At 45.1% G+C, this 25,454-nt stretch overlaps 1 protein-coding gene across 1 annotated transcript in view; it reads right to left on the reverse strand.

The window, feature by feature from the left end:
• Positions 1-25,454, reverse strand: part of BIRC6 (baculoviral IAP repeat containing 6) — a 965,314-nt gene that overhangs the window by 461,360 nt on the left and 478,500 nt on the right. The window contains 3 exon segments of the mRNA XM_030196513.1: positions 1,091-1,291; positions 2,432-2,626; positions 3,158-3,254. Coding sequence (XP_030052373.1) covers positions 1,091-1,291; positions 2,432-2,626; positions 3,158-3,254 — 493 coding nt within the window.

The following is a 25,454-nucleotide window of genomic DNA, read 5'->3' on the forward strand; positions in this document are numbered from 1 at the left end:
CTGCTGCTTAGAACCTCTCCAACAATGCCATGGGCCCGAAGTGCCGCTGACTCACACCTCTGTGGTTACTTCCAGGTCACAGGTGTGGCCCCAACTTCCCCACATTGCTTCAACAGCACAACAGCAGAGCCGGGCCGGACTGGGACCCAGCAACCGTCTCTGCAGCCCAGGTATGCCCACAAAAAGGAACAATGGATGAGGAAGCCAACCTGGCGTTAACATGCATTAACATTTTTAATGCACATTAAGCACTTAATGAGTTAATCCCATTATTAATGCATTAAATGTACAGCCCTAGAAAGTATATATAAAAGGTTAAAAAATGTCTGCTTAAGGGGAAAATAACTCTCCAAAAATATAATGGAATAAGACAAAATTTGGCAGGGTGGAAAAATTGGTGAACATACACATCAAGTTTAAAAAAGGGTCAGCTCAAACTGGGGGTTCCAGAGAAATAAAGCCCCCAGTAGACAGTCCAATGCATTTTTATGGGAGAATGGAAAAATTGGTGAACATACACATCAAGTTTAAAAAAGGGTCAGCTCAAACTGGGGGTTCCAGAGAAATAAAGCCCCCAGTAGACAGTCCAATGCATTTTTATGGGAGAATCATATCCAGCAATTGCAGCATACAGCACCATAACACAGTAGTTAGCAAACAGTACCTTTCAAATTTTCCAACTTCCCTCCCCACTCTTCTCTCCTACTAAGAGACATACAAAGAACCAACAAAGATACTCACACACACCACACTCACAAACCAATAGGCCCTCCGCTTTCTAGCACCAGCCTGAGGCACTTTGGGAAAGGGCACTGCCCCCCCTAACTATGCCCATGCACACATGCAGAAAGAGATTACAAAGAATTGCATGAGCCATGCCCCACATGTTTTCCCTACTTAGTTAAGAATCAAAACACATCCTAAAAGGAGCCAAAGATTCTAACTTTTGTGAGCAGAATATATCATGCCAAACTTGTATTACCTTATTTGAATATCATCACTACAGATAAAGCAAGCCACTGACATTTCTTCCACATTACCAAAACTATATTTATCTGAACAACACTTTCCCATGAAAAAGTGTACTCACTGGCAAGAGATGCAAGGTGAGGCTGGATGTGGATTTCTTTCAGTAACACTGCAGCAGGAAGGTGAATAGTGAGGTCACACCAGGCCTCCTCTGGTAGAAAGATGTATGACCACGCAGCTGATCTAGCTCTTCTGTGGGGAGGAGTTGCCTGCAATAGTACCTCCGCAGGCTGTGCAGTTGGGCTGCTAGATGTGATTGTACCTGGAACAATACAAGAATTGCCACACTGGGTCAGACAAAAGGCCCATCAAGTCCAGTATTCTGTTTCCAGCAATAGCCAATCCACGTTTCAATTACCTGCTAGGATCCCAAACAGTACGTGGATTCCATGCTACTTACCCCCAAGGGATAAGCAATGACTTGCCCGAAGGTTTATTTTGTTTTAATAATGGCTTAGGGACTTTTCCACAATAGTGGAAAGAACAACTGTGTCCCACAAAATGTCACAGGAGCAGGAGAGGAGTGGCAACAGAATCAGGCTCTTCAAAAAAGAGACCAAAGATGTCCAATGTAGATATAAAATATTTATTAAGGGATGACTCAACACGGTACCATGTTTCGGCACTAAAAGTGCCTTCTTTAGAAGTCTTAGTAAGTGTGTCAAAACAATCCTTATGAATAATATCTTCAGAGATACATTTATTTTATTTGTTACATTAGTATCCTACATTTTTCCACCTATTTGAAGGCTCAATCTGGCTTACATTGTCCAGTAGAGGCATTCGCCTTTAAAACCTTTAAAAAGTTGTGGTCTTTAGAAAGACCTTTGTTGAGTATGGCAAAAAGATGTCATTAATGATATGGCTTCATAGACTGTTTTGACACGCTCACCAAGACTCCTGAAGAAGGCACTTTTAGTGCAGAAACATGGTACCAGGTTGAGTCATCCCTTAATAAATATTTTATATCTACGTTGGACGTCTTTGGTCTGCTTTTTTGAAGAGCCTGATTCTGTTCCCACTCTTCTCCTGCTCTTATGGACTTTTCCTTCAGCAACTTATCCAAATCTTTTTGAAAGCCAGCTATGCTAACTGCTTTTACTACACCCTCTGGCAACAAATTTATGGGTCTCTTATCACAACTCCTCTTGGACAGAAAATATATGGGTATTATAACAAATAAAACCAATAATGATTACTGATTCTTCCCAAATTCTGTACTTTAAAAGTACTACAGGGAAAATATAGTTTGATCTGTTTTATTTGTTATATTCACCTTGCATAAAATATACTGAAATGGTTGCTTGGATGGGACTTTCCATATTTGACTGAAATAAATCACTTGGGGGGGGAAAAAAAAAAAAAGACTACACTCTTAAGCATAAAAATAAAAGATCCAGACCTAGTGGTGCAAAGTTATGAATGCCTTCTGTGTTATCCGGCTCAGAAGTCAGAACTCTGGCTTTCAAACTGCTATCAGCCGTCTTGCTGGGCCCAAAGTCAAGGAACTTCATGATTGTAGACACCATGCTTCTTGCAGTATTTACAATAGCTCGTGTGCTGGTTACCATATTATTGCAAATAAGCTGAACCCCACCTAATTAAAACAAAAAATCAGGAACAACTTTGAGAGGATATGAAAACAAAAAATATTTTTCTTATTGCTTTGCTGAGCTACTGCATGCTGCTATTTCTATTTATGTAGACACACAATTACCCTTGTCTGACTATAATTAATATTCAATCAGGGAGCAGTTGTAAGAATTGAGGTGGAAATAGATATTAACCCTTCTAAAATTAATAGAACATTTAGCTAAATATAGCTTAAACACATAACTGTCACCACAGTAAGACACCAAGTCCTGTAATAGAAGCATTTAACTAAAGCAAACTGAGAAAGATAGATGGTCTGATGGAACACCTTTAACTGCCTTGACACAATAGCGCAACCATGAACATTTTCAACTTACATCTGAGTGAGTGAGATGAGGTTAAGAGGAAAACATGACACTAATGAAACCACACAAATGAAATGGATATGATTTTAAATTAAGTATGCTAGTTACTGGGCTCTATGTCACACTTCTGACAAATACCAATCCATAATAAAAGGAAACCTTTTCCTTACCCATATCATGGAATGCTTTCAACGCCTCACTGGTGTCCAACACTCTTAAAATGAACCATAGTAAAGGTTCCGATAATTGACAAATGGAGAGGGAGCCCTTGGAGCAAAGAACAAATGTCAATAATTAAGGGAATTAAAAGAAGCATATGTCCATTTTAAAAGTGGACAAACAACAAACCAACTATTCTCACATTCATTCTGCATTTTCCAACCAAAGCATTTTTCTCTTACTAAATATATCAGAACGATGACAAAAAGGGGAAAAAAAAGCCCTCAGTGACACATAAAACCTCAACGAAAAGTAATACAGTAATCACATCAAGAATAGAGACTATCTATATGAGATTTACCCTTCCCTATCCCTAGTTTATTAGACAGCTATGCTATGATGGAGCACAGCTACAGAGAAAGTAACAGGTAAACCATGTAGAGGAGCATTTTTGATATAACTAAGTCTAACTTTGGACGTTTTGCTCAAAAAAGAAAAACATTTATCTTTTTTTTTCAAAAATATCTATTTTCTAGATATTTTGTCCTTAAAATGTTTATTTTTTGGTCCATTTAAAAAAAATAAAAATAAAACGCCATCCAAGTGAAACACGCAAAAAAAAAAATCAAGCCACTGGGAAAGGGAAAGAGGAATAGGACTTGATATACCACCTTTCGGAGGTTTTTGCAACTATATTCAAAGCGGTTTACATATATTCAGGTACTTATTTTGTACCAGGGGCAACGGAGAGTTAAGTGACTTGTCCAGAGTCACAAGGAGCTGCAGTGGGAATCGAACTCAGTTCCCCAGGATCAAAGTCCACTGCACTAACCACTAGGCTACTCCTCCGCTCCAGATGATGGAGCCAGCATTCTTACTACACTGAATGTACAAGCATCCCAGGAGAGCAGTGGGGCACCCTAGGGAGCACTGCACTGGACTTCACATAAAAGATCCCAGGTACACATCTCACCGTTGCTCCCTTATATTATTTATTTATGCATTCTTGTGTTCCACTGTTATCCAAAAACAGGTTTCGGTTCAAAGTGGCTTACAATTTACATTCTGGTTGAAAATTACCATGATGGTTTACAATTAGGAAGTGGAAAGAACATCGATAGCTTATTTATAGAATATTTTGAAGAGATAGGTTTTCAGACCTTTTCAGAATTGAAGATTGTTTGTGATGTTTCTTACGGACCTTTGATATTGAGTTCCACCATTTGGAACCCAGGTAACTAAATACAGCTGTGTAAATGGTTTTGTAAGTTATGTTTCTGCAGTTGGGTAGGTGAAGAAGTAGGTAGCCTCTGGGCATATATTCAGGAGCCATACCAAATAGTAACTTGTACATGAGGGTGCTAGCTTTGAAGATTAGTCTTGCCTTGACTGGCAGCCAGTGTAGTAGTTTAAGCAGTGGAGTAGCTCTTTCATATTTCGACTTCTTAAATATTAGTCTTGCTGATGTGTTTTGGACAATTTGCAGCAATTTTAGTGTGTTTTCCTTGCACCCTATGTATACTGCATTAAAATAGTCTAGTTGTGATAGTATTGTTGATTGTACTATTACCCACTGGACCATCAATACTCACCAGAAACTATTACAAAATTAATCAAATTCATTTTAACTCACAACTACTTCCGCTTCAACAATATCTATCTACAAATAATGGGCACTGCGATGGGCACCAGGACAGCACCCCAATATGCCAACCTTTTTATGGCTGAGCTGGAAGAGACATTTTTGAATACATACCAGACCAAACCTCTAAAATACTACCGGTACATCGATGACATTTTTATGATTTGGACGGAGGGGGAAGAAACTCAAACAGTTTTACTATTCCTTTAATACATACCATCCTACAATCAGATTCAAAATTGACTACTCCCTAGAAAAAGTCAATTTTTTGGACACCACGGTCTCAATCAGTGATGGCTGTATACAAACATCTATATACAAGAAACCCACAGACAGATGCATCTACCTCCACAACTCTAGCTTCCATCCTTCACATACAAAAAGATCCATTATTTACAGCCAAGCCACAAGATACCTCCGTATCTGCTCTGACCCAGGGGATAGAGACAGACACCTTGAAATCCTGACCACATCCTTCAAACAGAAAGGCTACAACCCCAAAATAATCTCCAGGAATATTGCCTCCTCCCTCAAAACACCCAGGGAAAATCTGCTACAGTACAAAGAAAAGAAAGCCACAGATAGAATTCCCCTTGTAGTGACATACAACCCAGAGCTGGAGAAACTGAGGAAAATCATAAGAGACCTACAGCCTCTACTCCAGGAGGATGAATTACTGAAATAGATATTCCCATCCCCACCTGTGCTGGCCTTCCGACAGCCACCCAACATAAAAAACAAGCTAATCAGAAGTAAACTCCCAACACAGACTGAAAAAGAAAAGGGCACGTTTCCCTGTAACATATCCAGCTGCAAGCTATGCCAAAACATTTCACAGGACCCCACAGTCATTCACAAAGGAAAAACATTCAACATAAATGAATCTTTCACATGCTCATCTTCCAATGTGGTATATATCATTCGGTGTAAAAAAATGTAACGAAGGATGCTATATTGGAGAAACAGGCCAGATGCTTAAGACAAGATTCAATTTACATAGACAAAACATGAAGAAAGCTGGTGCCAGTCAGATTCCCACCCCTGTGGGAAAACACTTTACAGGACCAGGACACTGCACCAGTGATTTCACAGTAAGAATCCAGAAGGGTAACTTTAAAACAATACAGGAACATTAAGACCTTTGAAGTCAGAATGATTGAATATTTGGCACCCAACAGACAGGACTTCTTAACAAGGATCTGGGTTTTCAAACCCATTGTAAACCATAAAGTTGTATTTCTCTGTTTATCACTCTTCTCACTTACCCACACCCATCCTGTTAGACTATCAATGAAATGAAATGCTTTGATGTACCCATGCATACCTCCTACCCACCCCACCTTGCTAGACTGTCATTGAAATGCTTTGATGCGTCACTTATATATACTATCAACTAACACATTTGCTTATTTCCGATCTGACGAAGAAGGGCAACCTTCGAAAGCTAATCAAGAAATGTATTATGTCCAATAAAAAAGGTATCATCTTATTTTCTTTTCCATGTTTATTTTGTTTGATTTCTATTGATATACTATTACCCAGAATGTCTAGGAAAATTGTCTCTAACCCTTCTCAATTTCCATAGTGTTCTGAAGCATTTTGATATTACTGCTGATACTTGACTGTCTAGTGATAGATGTTCATCAAGAATAATTCCCAGTAGTTTTAGTTGTGTTTCGATTTATGATGGTTGATTGTGAAATTTTGGTGAGATGTGGGGTTGTGCGGGCTTGATAGACTCAGAAATTTGGTTTTGTCGCTATTTAGTTTGAGTTTGAAAGTTGCTACCTAGTTTTCCATAAGGCCCAAACCCATTTTAATTTTGTCCAGTATTTCTGCGACACTGTTGTTCAAAGGTATGTCCGGTCCAAGATGGCGCCTGGAATGGAAGTGCGTTGAAGCAGCTCCTGGCTTCCAGCTAACTGTAATGGTAATTCCTTGAACCAGAAATGGGGAAAAGGAAAGGGAAAGCCTTAACGCTCACCTCCACGAGCCGGTCGAATCCCCCTACCATGCACCAGATGACGCTTGAGGAGCTCGGGTTGCAAACGCCGGGAGTTCGGGCAGACAATACGAGAGGACCAATAGAAGAACAGGACCTTAGCATGGAGGGAGTGACGCTTAGTCTGCCCTCAACTGCAGCGCCTCTGAGACCCAGGAGAGAATTAACTGCGATGGATATGCAGCAGGCCGCGACATCCGGGAATGAAAGAGACTTGGCAGCTGATGCTGGAGGACCCGCCGCAGTATTGACTCCTGTGGAAACAACCTGGCAGGGAAGAAAGGTGTTTTCACCTTCAACTCCTGTAAATACACAGAGCAGCCCTCCCGGAGTGAACAGAGAAATAACTCCCGCTGTAATAACCTTACAAACATTATGGGGAGCAATTCAGGGAATGAATAAGACCCTCCAACAGATATCAAGTTCCCTTCGGGGAGATGTGATGGAAATTAAGCAAAATCAGACTCAATTAACCGGTAAGGTGGAAGAACAAGCCACCAAAGTCGAAGTTCTTGAGAAAGAAGTTAAATCCTCTAAAGACTCTATAACAGTAATAATTAAGGATAACAACTTCCAAAAACGAAAAACTGAATACCTAGAAAACGAGATTAGAAGGAATAATCTGCAATTTCTGAATTTTCCTAAATCTCCTTTAATTTCCACTCTAGAAATGCTGAAGAAATACTTTAGGGAAATTCTGGCAATTGCATCAGATGGACTTCCCCCAATTGTAAAAGCACAGTATATTACAGGAAAAACGACGGATAATCCTCAATCACCTTTAAATCTATCAGAATTTCTAGAAAGTTCACTGGAAGTTGTATCCAAAAGAACAACGATGTTGGTGACATTTGCTCTGGAACCTGACCAGAATAATATATTTAGATTATACTTCCGCCACATCAATGCCTTATTCCTAGGATCAAAAATTCAGATTTTTCCAGACTTATCAAGACACACTCAAGAAAAGAATTCTTGGTATTAAAACCAAGACTTCTTAGATTAGGAGGAACTTTTCTCCTTAAATTTCCCTGTAGATGAGGTCACGTGATGCACTAGAGAGAGAAAGACATACTTCCATGCTCTCTTAGGCCCCGCTGCCCGATTTTGGGGAAAAAACACCCGTTAGCAGCTGACATTAGGGTTCTCCTAATGCGAAAGCGACATGGATAAATTTGTTGAGCCCCAGCAGAAAACCAGAAAACGATGTCGGGAAGGACATCGAAACGGGATAAAGCGAAACCGCGAGGGGCTGGCGGTGACGAGGAACAGGCCAAGCATGAGGGGCAAGCCTTTACAGCGGAACAATTAAAACAGTTAACCGAGGCGGTGGGCCTGGTGATCGAGCCTAAGTTGGACCATCTGTCGACCCAGGTAACAAACCTGGAATCGCTACTCACCGACACGACTCAGAGGATTGAAGAGCTCAAGCGCCGGGTGTCAGACCTGGAAGACGCTAGTGGCCCCTCCGCGAATCTGATCAAAAAGTTGACCACCTCCGTGGAACAGCTGACGGCAAAAGTCGACGATCTGAGAATAGATCGAGGCAAGCTAATTTCTGCATCATGGGCTTCCAGGAAGCAGTTGGAGACCGGGTACTGGTGGCAGAAGGCAGAGTTTGCATTGTCTGATAGCATGGGGCCATTGTGCCTTGAACGAGCTCATCGTGTGGAATGTTTTCAAGATGGACGCCAGTCCCCGCGTGTTGTGATAATAAAAATACATAACTATCTACACAAGCTGAAATCTTGCGGGGCTCCAGGCTGAAGCGGGACACGACAAAATATGAAGGTCAGCTGATCCGCATTTTTCAGGATTACTCAGCCTCCCTTCAGGAGAAGTGGAAACAATTCAAACCGATTTGCAGTCGCCTGCATTAGCTCCACATCAATTTTATGTTGATCTACCCTGCACTGCTAAAGGTGAGACAGTGGGGAGGCTAGAAATCTTTTGATAATTCAACGGAGGCAGCAAACTTTCTGCAGAGCCTGGAGCCCAACCAGAATGAAACCAAGGGGGATCGGGAGAAGAGCTGAGTGAGTGGGAGCACTCTTGGAGGATTCCAAGATCTTGGGATTGTCTGCTATCTGGACATTGGGACTTAATTTGATATGGGTGAAACATGTACATGGCAGCTTACACCAAGCGGGGGGGGGGGGGGCCTTAGGCATGGCAGTGACCTCGTAACCCGTGGTAGAACGGGTCGGTTAAATACAGAGTGGAAGAAGGGGGGTGGGGGAGTTTGGGGGGGGGGCAAGGGAGATTGGGAGATGGGGGGACTCTTCAGGCCAGCAGGATCTTAGAAGTATGAGGGACATCTTACAAGCCACTGGAGGAGTAGTTCTCCCGGTGAGAAGGGCTGGGCTCTCCGGGAAAGGAAGACTGGTACAATCTCTGAAGGTCTCATTAAGTAAACTTTAATGCAAAGGGTGCCGATCCGAGTGGTATCTTGGAACGTGGCTGGGATTTCATCACCGATAAAGCGTTCCAAGATTTTAACTCAGTTGAAACACCACAAAGCCTCCATTGCCTGCCTGCAGGAAACTAAGCTGACGGACAGTGAACATGAAAAACTCAAACAACAGTGGGTAGGGGAGTGTTATTATTCTTCCTCAGGAGTTAAAAGGAGTGGAGTAGCGATTTTGATTAAAAAGGGGCTGCTCTGTGAATCTAGACTGGTATTTAAAGATCGAGAAGGCAGAAGAGTGCTGCTGAAGCTGAGAGTGGGTGGGGAACACTTTTATTTATGTGCAGTATATGGCCCAAATGAACAATACTCGACTTTTTCCAAACCCTGATTAAATTAGGTCTTCAGCACTCGGATGCTCCCTGGGTATGGGCGGGTGATTTTAATCAGTCCAGGAACCCCTTGGTGGATAGATCCTCAGGGAGGGGGGCATGGGTGCAGAAAGGGGGGAGAGAGTCCTCTCGGGATTCTCCGGGCACTGGGACTGGTGGACCCTTGGCGGCTGTTACATCATACCACAATAGACTATACCCATCAGTCGAGGGTCCACCGGTCCTGGTCCAGGTTAGACTATGTATTTTTTGTTACATTTGTACCCCGCGCTTTCCCACTCATGGCAGGCTCAATGCGGCGGGCAATGGAGGGTTAAGTGACTTGCCCAGAGTCACAAGAAGCTGCCTGTGCCGGGAATCGAACTCAGTTCCTCAGTTCCCCAGGACCAAAGTCCACCACCTTAACCACTAGGCCAGTGGCGTAGCCAGACCTGACATTTTGGGTGGGCCCAGAGCTAACATGGGTGGGCACTATGTATATAGGTTATAAGTAGCCTTTCTTGGGATACATACAGAGCATAGCTAGAATGTTTCCTCTTAATAGCTTTCCATAGGAGAAATGTATTCAAATTCTGATAGCACCTCAATAACAGCAACACATAATCCCATCACTGCCACATACTTAGTGAAGTAAATTTCCAGAGATTTGGGAATAAACCGGGAAGATTACTGGCCCAGTTAGCACGAACACGCACTCACAGAAAATTGATCACATCCATCACATCTGCAAAGGGGGTCACGGTTGTTCATTCTGATAAGATTGCGAAGACATTTTATGATCATTTCTCTGAAGTATACCCTGGGGGGGGGGGGGAGGAAGACTTCACAGACTTACCAGCTGATGATTGCCTAGAGGATGCAGGCCTACCCCGGCTGTTGCAAGCTAATCGAAGACGCCTCTCGATACCAGTACAGGCTCAAGCGATCCAACGGGTTATAAAGTCCCTGCCCTTGGGCTCGGTGCCAGGACCCGATGGGTTCTCGGCAGAATACTATAAAGTCTTGCCAGCCCAGTCCTGTGCAGCTTTAATAGAATATTATGAGGCAGTGGTGGAGAGGGGGTTTCTATCGTTGAGAGAAAATGAGGCACTCATTACATTGATTTCGAAGCCTGACAAAGCTGTGGATAGGGTGGATTCATACCGCCCCATATCCCTGATCAATGTGGATCTAAAGATTTTAGCAAGAATTTTAGCAGACCGCCTGGCCCAGTGCATGGATTCATTAATAGATACACACCAAGTGGGGTTCCTCCGGAATCGACACTCGGTGCTCAATGTACGGAAAGTACTTTTGTCAATTGCTAAGTGTAGGACCAACGAGTCAGATCTATTGTTGGTTAGACTAGATGCCGAAAAGGCATTTGACAAGGTACGATGGGAATACTTGTTTCAAGTCCTAGACTATGTAGGGGTGGACGGCTGGTTTGCACAAGCAGTAAAAGTGTTATATATGGACCCTACAACGCGCATATTAGTTAATGAACTACGGACCCCCTCCCCCGTTGAGCATCCGAGTGGGGACTAGACAGGGATGTCCCCTCTCCCCTTTATTATTCTTATTGTACTTGGAGCCGTTGTTGAGAACCCTGGAGGTAGATCCAGATATAATGGGAGTGCGACTTACCCCTCTCGTCCGGTAAAGGTACTGGCATTTGCGGACGATATGTTCTTGACTTTTCAGCCGCATGAGTCTCTTACGAGAGCGCTCTCAGCTATCCAGGAATTTGGTAGCTACTCGGGGTTAACACTAAACCTTCAAAAATCGGTTGTTCTCCCAAGTAACCCGGAAATAAAGGCAAAGTGTGTGTGTGTGTGGGGGGGGGGGGGGGGGGGGGGGGCCCTTGGGGCTACAATGGGCGGAGGAGGTATCTTACTTAGGGGTGTGAATTCCAATTGATCTCAACTCTCTGTACGCGAGGAATATGGCCTACTTGAAGGGGTGGGTGGTTAAAGCCTTACATAGTTGGCGAGCCCTTCCACTCCCTTTGCTGGGAAGGATGGCACTCTATAATATGGTGCTGTTCCCGGTCTGGATTTACGTGTATCAAACTTTGCCAATGTTTTTGACCTGGAAAGATGAGCGTTGGTTACACAGACAGTTAAATCAATTTTTATGGCAGGGAAAGAGAACGGGATGCCCATAACTAGAGCAGTACTTCCTAGAGATAAGGAAGGATTGGGACTGTTAGATCTGCGGCTTTTTCAGTGGCAAGCGGCACGAGGCACCTGTCAGACTGGTTTCGGGGCACCCAGTATTTTTCCTACACTTCGACTGAAACTCAATGGTTGGGGTCCCGGCATTTTGTCAGCTGGTTTCATTTGCCGGCGGGTAAGGTGCCAAATTTAGGGGCGGTGTCGTCGACACTTCGGCCGCTGCGGCAGACATGGAGGTGGCTTTGCAAATTTTTCGCACTAAATAAGTCCGTGTCACCATTACTGCCCATTAGAGGTAACCCGGACTTCCCAGTGGGGGATACCTCTAGAGCCTTCAGAGATTGGACTGCAAGGGGAATACTCTATTTGAACCAGGTGGTAGATGACCAGGGTATTATGAAACCATATAGTGATCTGTGTAGAGAATTTAAACTAAAGGACAGAGATAAATTTGCATATATACAACTTAACCATTATGTGAACTCTTTGCCCAGAACGTCCCTGAATGGGTATGTTTGGGAACGATGGAATGAGATGCTTGAGCTGGATGCACAGTCACGGATCCCGTTGAAGTATTTCCATGCGCACCTGAGAGACCATTTAGAACCTAAAAACTTTGTCCAAGTGGCACAGAAATGGAGCACAGAATTGGGAGCCCCAATTGCCCCGGAACAAATTCGAATTTGTCTCACCAGAACCTCATAGATAACAGAAAATGTTTGTTGGTGGGAAATTCAATATAAGTTCATCTTCCGCCTTCACATTTCACCAAGGCGTGCATTTAGGGCAATGTTGCGAAGCTCTGATACTTGCCCCAAGTGTGGAGGAGGAGAAGCCCACCTGGGCCATATATTTTGGTCCTGCCCAGAAATTAAAACATTTTGGGGAGCTTTGGCAGCACAGGTGTCGAACATGTTGAAAGTCCAGTGGATTACCTCCCCAAAACAGTTGTTCGGTGACTTTACTATACAGGGACAAAAAAAGCCTGGGTTAAGTGCATTTCTCCACCGGACAGCTCTGATGGGGAAAAAGGTGATTTTGCAGCATTGGCTCGAACCAGAGTGCCCTTCAGTGTGTTCCTTGGAACGTAGAGGTATAGTAGACTCAGCGGCTAAGAAAGGCAACTTATTCTGACGTGGCCAGAATGGAGCGATCAGAATCATGGTCCCACGATCCTGCTTGAGTGTCAGCAAGGTCTTTCCTACTAAGGGTATGGGAGGATACGCATACAGGAGGCCCTCCCCCCAATGAAGGAGAAAGGCATCCGACGCTAGTCTGTCGTGTGCCCGAAGTCTGGAACAGAACTGAGGGACCTTGTGGTTGACCTGAGTGGCAAAAAGATCTACCAAGGGGGTGCCCCACATTTGGAAGATCTTGCATACTACTCTCGAGTTGAGAGACCACTCGTGAGGTTGCATTATCCTGCTCAACCTGTCGGCCAGACTGTTGTTTACGCCTGCCAGATACTTGGCTTGGAGAAACATGCCGTGCTGGGGAGCCCAAAGCCACATCCTGATGGCTTCCTGACACAGGGGGCGAGATCCTGTGCCCCCCTGCTTGTTGATGTAGTACATAGCAACCTGATTGTCCGTCTGAATTTGAATAATTTGATGAGACAGCCGATCTCTGAAAGCCTTTAGCACGTTCCAGACCACTCGCAACTCCAGGAGGTTGATCTGAAAACCTGTTTCCTGGCGGGACCAACTCCCTTAAGTGTGAAGCCCATTGACATGAGCTCCCCATCCCTAGAAAGACGCATCCGTCGTCAGCACTTTTTGTGGCTGAGGAATTTGAAAGGGACATCCCAGGGTCAAATTGGAGCGAATTGTCCACCAATGCAGGGAGGTGAGAAAACTCATGGATAGTTGGATCACGTCATCTAGATCTCCCGCAGCTTGAAAACACTGGGAAGCTAGGATCCATTGAGCTGATTGCATGTGAAGGCGGGCCATGGGAGTCACATGAACTGTGGAGGCCATGTGGCTGAGCAATCTCAACATCTGCCAAGCTGTGATCTGCTGTGACGCTCACACCCAGGAAACAAGGGACAGAAGATTGTCTGTCCTCGCCTCGGGGAGGTAGGCATGAGCCGTCTGGGAGTCCAGCAGAGCTCCTATGAATTCTAGTCTTTGAACTGGAAGAAGGTGGGACTTTGGATAATTTATCACAAACCCTAGTAGCTCCAGGAGTTCTTTACCAGCCAATCATCAAGATAAGGGAACACATGCACTCCCAGTCTGCGTAAAGACGCCGCCACCACCGCCAGGCATTTCGTGAACACCCTGGGCGCAGAGGCGAGGCCAAAGGGTAGCACGCATTACTAAAAGTGCCGTGCTCCCAGGCGGAATCGAAGATACTGTCTGTGAGCTGGCAGTATCGGGATGCGAGTATAGGCGTCCTTTAAGTCCAGAGAGCATAGCCAATCATTTTTCTGAATCATGGGAAGAAGGGTGCCCAGGGAAAGCATCCTGAACTTTTCTCGGACCAGATATTTGTTCAGGGCCCTTAGGTCTAGGATGGGACGCATCCCCCCTGTTTTCTTTTCCACAAGAAAGTACCTGGAATAGAATCCCAGGCCTTCCTGCCCCGGTGGCACGGGCTCGATCGCATTGGCGCTGAGAAGAGCGGAGAGTTCCTCTGCAAGTACCTGCTTGTGTTGGAAGCTGAAGGATTGAGCTCCCGGAGGGCAATTTGGAGGTTTTGAGATCAAATTGAGGGCGTATCCTAGCTGGACTATTTGAAGAACCCACTGGTAGGAGGTTACACGAGGCCACCTTTGGTGAAAAAAACTTTAACCTCCCTCCAACTGGCAGATCGTCTGGCACAGACACTTTTATCTCGGCTATGCTCGCCTGGAGCCAGTCAAAAGTCTGTCCCTTGCTTTTGCTGGGGAGCCGCAGGGGCCTGTGGAGTCGTATGCTGTTGACGGGAATGAGCGCGCTAGGGCTTAGACTGAGCATGCTGGCGGGAAGGAGGATTGTACCTGCGCTTATTGTAAGCGTAGGAAGCATTCTTCCGACCCCCATAAAAACTTCTACCAGTTGAGGTAGATGTTGAAGGCATCCGGTGGGAGAGCTTGTCGAATGCGGTGTCCCGCTGGTGGAGCTGTTCTACCACCTGTTCGACGTGCTCACCAAAAATATTATCCCCCCCCCCCCCCCCCCCCCCGGCAAGGAGCATCCGCTGTTGGATTCTATTCTCCAGGTCAGAGGCACGCAGCCATGAGAGTCTACGCATCACTATACCTTGGGCAGCGGCCCTGGACGCTACATCAAAAGAATCCTAGGCACCCCTGGACAGGAATTTCCTACACGCCTTCAGCTGCCTGACCACCTCCTGAAAAGGCTTGGCCTGCTCCGACGGGAGCTTATCGACCACCAGCTGCCGCACATTGTTCCGCAAGTGGATGCTTGTGTAGAGCTGGTAGGACTGAATCTTGGACACGAGCATAGCAGAATGGTAGGCCTTCCTCCCAAAAGAGTCTAGAGTCTTAGACTCACGCCCCAGGGGCGCCGAAGCATAATCTCTACTACTCTTGGCTTTCTTGAGAGCTGAATCCACAACTCCAGAGTCATGAGGCAACTGGGTCCTCATCAACTCCGGGTCCCCATGGATCCGATACTGGGACTCAACCTTCTTGGGAATGTGGGGTTACTTAATGGTTTCACCCAGTTTGCCAACAATATCTGCTTCAGGACATTATGAAGGGGAACAGTGGACGACTCCTTAGGTGGTGAAGGATAGTCCAGGACCTCGAACATCTCAGCCCTGGGCTCATCCTCAGTAACTACTGGGAAGGGAATGGCCATAGACATTTCCCGACAAAGGACGAGAAAGACAGACTCTCAGGTGGAGAAAGCTTTCTCTCTGGTGAAGGAGTGGGATCGAGGGAAGACCACAGGACTCCTCGTCAGAGAAATACCTGGTGGTCCTCCTCCACCTCCCACGGAGGCCTCACCGTCGGTATCGGACACAAGTTCACGAACTTCAGTCCGAAGCCAAGCCCGTCTCGACGCCGAGGAACCCGGTCCTCGATGGTGGTGCCGAGAGGAAAACTCCCTCGCCGGCGGCGATGAAGCGCCCTCCAGCGACATCGGCGGGAAGTCCTGGGTGGCAGCAGACGTCGATGCCGCAAGCGGTACCGGCGTCACAGTCCGCACCACAGGCGGAGAGCCAACTGCCGCATCTCTCGACGGTACCGCCAGCGCAGGCACCGGTGGTACCGGAGCAGAAGGTCGCAGCAGCCCTTTCAGAATTTCTGGAAATATGGCTCTGAAGCGCTCTTCCAGAGTGGCTGTCGAGCAAGGCAGTGGGGCTGGTACCGGCAACGAGATGAGAACCTGCCTGGGGTGTGGAGGTGGTACCGGGCTGTCCGGAGCAGAGCGCATTGACACCTCTTGTATGGAGGGCGAGCGGTCCTCCCGGTGTCGACGCTTCACGGGTACCGAATCCTTCGGTGACAACGGAGCTCTCGGTACCGTGGTGGGAAAGTGACAGATGGTGGTGCTTCTTCTCCTTCGCCTCGAAGCACGCCAGCGGTACCTCCCGGTACCGAAGAGGACGACGTGGAATCCAAACGTCGCCTCGGGGCCGAGTCCTAAGGAGGTCAGTCCCGGGGGGCCTGCACCACAGGAGCCCTCGAAGGATGTGGAGACCAACTCGCTGCTACTAGCGTGGGATCTCTGGACAGCCATCACCTGAGCTCCGGACATTGATGCTCCCTCCGATGCCGACATCGATACCGGTGATGACCTCGGTACTGCTGGCTCCCTCGGCATCGAAAGACCGGACGAGGCTCTGAACAAGATGTTCCACTGAGCCAATCTCGCCACCTGAGTCCTCTTTTTGAGCTGGAGGCACAAAGTACAGGCGTCCGGGCGATGACCAGCCCCGAGACACTGAAGAAACGAAACGTGTCTATCAGTTAGCGAGATTGTCCGGTGGCACCGCATGCACTTCTTGAAGCCGCTGACAGGCTTCGATGACATGGGCGGAAAACGAGTGGTACACGTCTGTTCTGAACCGCGGAAAAAGAGAGACTGGCGAGCACGCTCGAGTTCAGGCGGGAAGACGGTTGAGCATGCGCAATGCACATGGATCACGCGAGAGCTAGCAAACTTCTGTTGCTAGGAAGATCTTCCGATCCTGGGCCTGCCGTGGACGTCACCCAATCGTGAGAACAAGCAGCCTGCTTGTCCTCGGAGAATATTTTTATTCACGTTTTGGGGGGTGGGAGTCAGTGACCACTGGGGGAGTAAGGAGATGTCATCCCTGATTTCCTCCAGTGGTCATCTGGTCACTTAGGGCACCTTTTTTGATCCATATATGTTCTAAAAGGTCTAGACCAAAACATTGAAGTTTCAGCCCTAGACATTTTTGTTTTGTTCCATTATGACTGTAAAACATTAGGAAAGCCCTAATCCCACCCCCAAAACACCAGACATGTCCCCTTGTGATTTGGACAGACTACAGACAAATTTCATACATAAAAGAAACTGTAATACTTCAATAGCAAACATTGTATTCCTACACAGTCTGTCTTATCTTCGATTGAGTTAGCAAAATATAAGTGGAATTAATTGAGAAGAATACATAAAAGTCTGCAAAACAGGTTTCAAAAATACTGATTTGGATGTTTATGTGAGAAAAATGTCCAAATGCTGCATTATGCTACATTTTAGACTTTTTACTTTTCAAAAATGAGCCCCATAGCCTATAGCACATTGAAATGGCATTTCACAGTACCATGACTAAATTAGTTCTAACAAGTTTGTTTCCAAAGAACTTGAAAGTGTATGTGGAAGGAAGAATGAAATCAGCTCTACATTAATGCACCCCAAAAAAAAAAAAAAAAAAACTCACAATATTCTACAGGTGCTGTTTGTGTGAAATTGTTTTGGGGGTGGGGGGGTTAGGCTTTTTTTTTCCTGCACTAGTTGTAAATGAGAACCGATTCATTTCAAAAAGCTTATCAATGCTAGACAATGTGGTATGAAAACTACCAAAATATGTAGCATCAGATGTTGGTAGATAAGTGCAAAATGTCACAAAGTATAACCATATGACAGTGCACGGCACTGCTCAAAATGACCTTCCAGAACATCTCTGCAGTTTCTCTCAATTGCCAAATTATATAAGAAAAGACCTACTGGATAAAGGGACCATTTGTGTCACTTTGTCCTTCAGAAAACATATCATGGAAGAACTTGCTTTCTCTGGAGATTAGCAGATTCATGATACAACACAACACAGATCGTATCAGGTGAAGTTGTTAGGTTCTCTCTCACCATCCTGCTCTCCTGACTGTGGGGAGCCACAGTGCTCATCACTATCTCCAGTCCTGTTCAATGTCATCATGGCTCTGTTAGGTGAAAGACCGGAGGGCAGCCGAGTTCTGCATTTTCATTTATGCAGATGATGTCACAATTTATATCCCTTTCAAGACTGGTCTTCCAGACATTGTCCCTAAGATTTGGCTTGGTCTTGATTTGTTGGAATCCTGGGCTTCTGAATTTAAATTTAAAATAAATAGAGATAAGACTAAATTCCTTGTGGTAACCAACCCCTTTGACCGTACCATATATAATTATTTTACTATTACCAACATGTCCTACTCCCTAGACGCTATGCTTAGGGTACTGGTGTATTAATTGACAGTCATCTCACATTTGAGCCTCAGGTTTCCTCAGTAGTGAAAAATCCTTAAGGTCTCTATGGATGCTGAGGAGAATCAGATCATATTTCTCGCCTTATATCTTTAGACTGCTTGTTCAATACTTGGTTTAAACTCTGTTGATTACTGCAATTCCATCTATGCTGGATATAAGGAGGGTATCCTAAATAGCTGCCCAAAATACAGCAGCTAGGCTTGTCCTCAAGGTATCACATTTGATAGAGCCACTCCATTATTATACAAGCTGTACTGGCCGCCCATTAAAGCCAGAATTACTTTTAAATTATGTGTTTTTGTCTTTCAAATATTATATGGCATGACACCGAATTACGTGCAGCCTTTAATAACTATTCCCCTACGCAATAACATCTCTGGTTCTAGGGACTACTTTAGACTTCATCTTCCAGATTGCAAGGGAGTGCGTAAGTCGGCTCACTCCTCAGATTTTAGATACCAAGGTGCTAAGTGGTGGAGCTCACTGTCAGTGGCAATCAAGGGTCAGCCTGATTACTTGCTATTTTGCAAAAGACTGAAAACGTTCCTCTATGAGAGATTTCTACCCATTGATAGAGTTTGTTAGACTGCAACTGGCCATAGATAGTTTATTTAGTTCTTATTTGTACCACTCTGCTCTTACTTGATATTTTAGTTATGGTACTGTAAACGTGCCTGTTTTTTAAAATTTATTGTAAGTCAAACTGAACTTGAGTATGTTTGGGATAATGTGGGGTATAAATGTCAAAATAAATAAACAGGATCCACTACTACTTATTTCTATAGCGCTACTAGACATACGCAGCGCTGTACACTTGAAGAGACAGTCCCTGCTCGACAGAGCTTACCATCTAATTAGGACAGACAAACAGGACAAACAAGAGATAAGGGAATATTAAAGTGAGGATGATAAAATAAGGGTTCTGAACAAGTGAATAAGGGTTAGGAGTTAAAAGCAGCATCAAAAAGGTGGGCTTTTAGCCCATCCAGTCTGCCCAGCAAGTTTTTAGGACTACAAAAGCAAAGCTAACCATTTCACTGCTGTTTTGGACTGAATCGCTGTTAGGTACAGGTTATGTTTTGGTTCCATCTTGCCATTAATACAGAATACTGTAAGTTACACACTAAAGTGCTACATTTAGGTGTGCACATTTTCACCAGCCATAGACCTGGCCTAAAAGTAGGTGCCTTGATGCCAACTTGCGCTAATATTCTATAAAAACACTTATGTGTATAAGTGGCATTCTTTTACAGAATAGGCAAACAGAACATTGAAAACGTGGCACCTAATTTCTAGAACACAGTTATAGAATTGCTTCCCTTCTATTTGGCCTCTTTTGTTAATGCCATATACTCCTGCCCATCCTCTCTGTTCTCAGAACAAAAATTTACTTGTCACCCCACCTGTCTCCCGTTCTCGGATGGGCTCAGTCTGCTCCTCTACTTTCTTTTACCTGGCTCCATCGTTATGGAATTCACTGCACACTGAGCCCTCCTATTAAAAAAATCTTAAATGCCTTGAAAAACTTTTATTTGCATCTGCTTTCAGTGTGTGTGGGGGGTGGGAGTTCTGAATGGTCTAGTCAGCAGATGACAGTTGGCAGGCATATTCTCTCTTTCCTTTTCCAGCTTTAAACAGAGTTCAGCTGATTTTCTCTTATCAATGAGTTTGTGAACCACTTTGATGTCTGTTGGCAGAAGGTGGTATGTGAAGTTACAAATAAACAATTATTTCCACCACTTCCTTTAGAAGTCCATTCCATAAAAAATGTTTGTTAGAAGAAAATAAAAAACTAATCAGATGGGAGTTACACAGTGCAACTCTGGTAGAGTATTGTAATTTGGAAACTATACCAAGAGGATTAAGAATGACACGTGGTCCGAAGCATTTTCCAGAATATGAAGCATTTGTTAACAACTGGAATAGTATTCTGAATCAATGTTCTCTTGATTTGATGTTATTGTTGATTCAAATGCTGCAACAAAAATTAAGTGTGGATAAACCGATTTTTGAAGATCGAAAGAATGCTATATTTTCCAAAGATGATTTGGATAAATCTCTGGAAGATTTTAACAACAAAATTGATAAATTTACCAAATATCTTCAAGCAGTTAAGTGTAAAAAACTTACGTGTGATAAAAGAGACTATTCAGAGGGCTTCATTTATCCTTGGATGAAAGTTCAGGACTATCAGCATGTGGATAGAATTAAAAATAGAGGTGAATTAACTTCCAGTACATCAAGTGGAGAGGATGACTTGAATGAAAAACCGGGGTCGAGCATATACGAGGAAGAGGACGGGTGCAAGGCTCAAGAAGAAATCGAGGGGCGAGCAGTAGTTTCCTTCGATTCAGTGAAACCCAGAGGCAAACAACGGAAGAGGGACGACTCCCTGCAATTAACCTCACGGATAAACAATTTAGGGATAATCAGCTATCAGTGTTGGGTAAGGTTTGTCCTTTATTCCTTCTTCAAATCACGATCCTTTTCAAACGAGAATAGACATTGCTAAGTTTATTAGATCTTTACAACTATGTGTGTTTTTTGGAGAGACTGTAAATGAAGGTAAAGCTTTTTCAAATGTTCGTCAAAAGAGTACATGGTCCCCGCCGGGTCCGATGGACCCTGTAATTGATACATTTCATAGACATGTATTAAGAGACCTAGAGAAATTGGAACAACAACACAGATATGTGCAACACAATATTACCACATCTGAGAGAATGGCGATTCAATCCCTTGCACAAGATATCGATATAATAATTCGTCGTGCGGATAAAGGTGGAGCGGTGGTGATATGGCAGAGGAGTGATTATCTTAAGGAGGCATATCGACAATTATCAGATGAAGCTACTTATTGTAGAATTCAAAGTGATCTGACAGAATATCTTTTGGATAAGATAAAAAATATTGTTGATGAAGCGGTATTACAAGGTTTTTTTTATCAAATAATGAACAAGCATATTTATTTCATAAAAAAGCTAAAATACCAATATTTTATTTACTTCCAAAAATTCATAAGACTCTGATTGCCCCCCCCCCCCCCAGGGGCGTCCCATTGTTGCAGCTTGTGATTCCTTATTGGAGAGAATATGCAAATACATTGATGGGTTTTTATCTCCATTGGTTCCTAAAATATCGTCTTATGTTAAGGATACGACTCATTTTTTAAATAAAATTGAAGCTTTGTCATCAGAGCAGATTTCAGGTATACTAGTCACGCTAGATGTACAATCTTTGTATACGGCTATACGACAGCAAGAAGCAGTAGAAGTAATTGAATTAGCGCTGGAGAAACGGCAGCAACCAGTTACAGTTCCATCTAAATTTCTTTTACAGCTGTTCCAATTAGCTTTATTTAATAACTATTTTATTTTTAATGAGGAGCTATATTTACAACTATCAGGTATAGCGATGGGAGCAGCATTCGCCCCAGCAATGGCAAATTTGTTTATGGATTTTTTGGAAGAACATCGGATCTATAAATTACCCTTGTTTCATCATGCGTCCTCTTATTTGTAAAACTGTACAGCGCTGCGTAACCCGAGTAGCGCTTTAGAAATGTTAAGTAGTTGTAGTAGTAGTAGTTATATCGATGACGTCTTTATGATTTGGGACGCAGATATGGTATTGTTAGAAGAATTTATTCAAGAACTGAATGCTTGCCATCCGACTATTAGATTTCAATATGAAGCTCATACATCGGTAATTCATTTTTTAGATGTGAAAATCATGAAAGTGGATGGTAGATTGGAATCTGATATTTTTACAAAATCTACTGATCGCAATTCACTGCTCAAATATGATAGCATGCATCCTATGCATATTCGGAATAATCTTCCATTTGCGCAGTTTTTGCATTATCAACATATTTGTGACTCCTCTGAGAAATATAAAAGATCAGCTATCCAGCTAAAAGAGAAGTTATGTGAAAGAGGGTATCCGAAAAAATACCCGTGAAACATGCTTTTAACGAGCATTATTCAATCACAGAGAATTTTTATTGGAACCGAAACATCATAAAGAGTTGAAACAAAGTACCCCATGTAATTGAAATATACTTCTTTCTCTCCAAAAGTTTCTATATTATCCATAAACATTGGAACATTTTGTCAGCTCATAATATTTTTGCCGATAAAAAATGCATGGTCTCTTATTCGAGACGTGCTAATTTAGGGGATTTATTGTGTCATCCGGATATATGGACGAATAGACAAGTCTCTGCCCCGGGCCCATAGGCGTAGTTTGACTGTTTCATTTGGGGGGGGGGGGGGGGGGGGGGGGGGGGGGGGGGGGACAAAGAATGGGCGGAGCATATTAGCATATCATTTGCATATATACATATGCAAATGAATATGCTAATATGGAGGAAGGAAATGAAATTTACAGGCAAAATATCACAGATGCACATTTCAAAAAGCTGACACATTTCAATTAATAAATTATGAATAAAATACTTTTATTTACCTTGTTGTCTGATCATTTAGTTTTTTCTATTCGCTTTGATCCCAGTGTCTTCTGTTTATGCAGTGTCTTCTTTCCAGTAGGCTTCCCTCTGCTCCCCACCCTCCCAGTCCCATCCATCTTCTGTTCCTTCCCTCTGCTCACCATCCCCCCGTCCCATCCATCTTCTGCTCCTTCCCTCTGCTCCCCACCCTCCCAGTTCCATCCATCTTCTGCTCCTTCCCTCTGCTGTGCCTGACCTCTCCCAATCCCATCCATCTCCTGGTCCATCCCTCTGCTCCCCACCCCTCCCAGTCCCATCCATCTTCCTTCTGCTTCCCACCCCTCCCAGTCCCATCCATCTCCTGCTCCTTCCCTCTGCTTCCCCCCCCTCCCCGTCCCATCCATCTCCTGCTCCTTCCCTCTGCTTCCCACCCCTCCCAGTCCCATCCATCTCTTGCTCCTTCCCCTCTGCTCCCCACCCCTCCCAGTTCCATCCATCTTCTGTTTCTTCCCTCTGCTCACCATCCCTCCGTCCCATCCATCTTCTGCTCCTTCCCTCTGCTCCCCACCCCTCCAGTTCCATCCATCTTCTGCTCCTTCCCTCTGCTGTGCCTGACCTCTCCCAATCCCATCCATCTCCTGGTCCATCCCTCTGCTCCCCACCCCTCCCAGTCCCATCCATCTTCCTTCTGCTCCCCACCACTCGCAGTACCATCCATCTCCTGCTCCTTCCCTCTGCTTCCCACCCCTCCCAGTCCCATCCATCTCTGCTCCTTCCCTCTGCTCCCACCCCTCCCAGTCCCATCCATCTCTTGCTCCTTCCCTCTGCTTCCCACCCCTCCCAGTCCCATCCATCTCTTGCTCCTTCCCTCTGCTCCCCACCCCTCCCAGTCCCATTCGTCTCCTGCTCCTTCCCTCTGCTTCCCACCCCTCCCAGTCCAATCCATCTTCCTTCTGCTCCCCACCACCTCGCAGTCCATCCATCTCCTGCTCCTTCCCTCTGCTTCCCACCCCTCCAGTCCCATCTCCTGATCCCTCTGCTTCCCACCCCTCCCAGTCCCTTCCTTCTGCTCCCCACCCCTCGCAGTCCCATCCATCTCTTGCTCCTTCCCCCTGCTCCCCCACCCCTCCCAGTCCCCTCCATCTCCTGCTCCCTCCCCCCGCCTCCCACCCCTCCCAGTCCCATTCATCTCCTGCTCCTTCCCTCTGCTTCCCACCCCTCCCAGTCCCATCCATCTTCCTTCTGCTCATCCACCCCTCGCAGTCCCATCCATCTCCTGCTCCTTCCCTCTGCTTCCCACCCCCTCCCAGTCCCATCCATCTCCTGATCCTTCCCTCTGCTTCCCACCCCTCCCAGTCCCATCCATCTTCCTTCTGCTCCCCACCCCTCGCAGTCCCATCCATCTCTTGCTCCTTCCCTCTGCTCCCCACCCCTCCCAGTCCCATCCATCTCCTGCTCCTTCCCTCTGCTCCCCACCCCTCCCCGTTCCCTCCATCTTCTGTTCCTTCCCTCTGCTGTGCCTGACCTCTCCCCATCCCATCCATCTCCTGCTCCTTTCCTCTGCTTCCCACCCCTCCCAGTCCCATCCATCTTCCCTCTGCTCCCCCCCCCCCCCCCCGCGAGGTCCAAGATGGTGACTCCGTTTACCCCTCTCTTCCTTCCCTCCCTCCGGTGTAGGCAACAGTCTTCAGCTTTTTCAGCGTTCCTGGCAGCGGTAGCGATGTACACGCTGCCTTCGGTCTGCCCCCGGAAGCCTTCTCTTCAAGTTTCCTGTTCCCACCTATGCGGGAACAGGAACTTGAAAGAGAAGACTTCGGGGCAGACCGAAGGCAGCGTGTACAACGCTACCGCTGCCAGGACGCTGGAAAAGACTGCTGCCTGCGACGGAGGGGAGGGAGAGAGAGGGGTAGACGGACACGCTCCTCTGACGTCAGAGGAAGGCGGGACGCAGACAGAGAGGGCAGGGAAGCCAAGCGGATGGAGAGGAGGGCGTGCCTGCATGTCTTTTTTTTTTTTTTTTTAACTAATGGCGCGGCGGCGCCTTGCGTCGTTTGGGGGGGCATTGCCCCCCCCTCTTCCCCCCCAGTCTACGCCTATGCCCGGGCCATAGGAAATGTAATAAATGTATTGTGTGTGACATTATGGAAGAGAATGATAAGATCTGGGATCCGGTTAATAACAAATGGATTTGGTTAAAGGGGCAGACAGACTGTACTTCTAAAGCAGTTGTTTATATGATCACATGTCCTTGCGGACTTAGATACATAGGACAAACGAAATGGATGTTAAAAGTTCGTCTGAGTGAACATAAACATGGAATACAAGCTGAAAAACTGCATATGCTGCTGGCAAAACATTGTGTTAATAAACAACATGGCTTTAAACCAGTTGAGATGTATAATAATTGAACAAGTACTAACCAAATGTAGCAGACCTTTAGTCAAAATAATTGAAAATTCTGCAAAAAACAAAACATACCTTGAAATCTATATGGATTAAAATTCCATGGGTCAAGGGGAAAAGGATAGTGATAGGAGTGTACTACCATCCGCCTGGCCAGGATGACCAGACGGATGTAGAAATGTTATCAGAAA

This window comes from Microcaecilia unicolor, chromosome 3 (assembly GCF_901765095.1).
Source record: "Microcaecilia unicolor chromosome 3, aMicUni1.1, whole genome shotgun sequence".
Classification (NCBI taxonomy): Eukaryota; Metazoa; Chordata; class Amphibia; order Gymnophiona; family Siphonopidae; genus Microcaecilia; species Microcaecilia unicolor.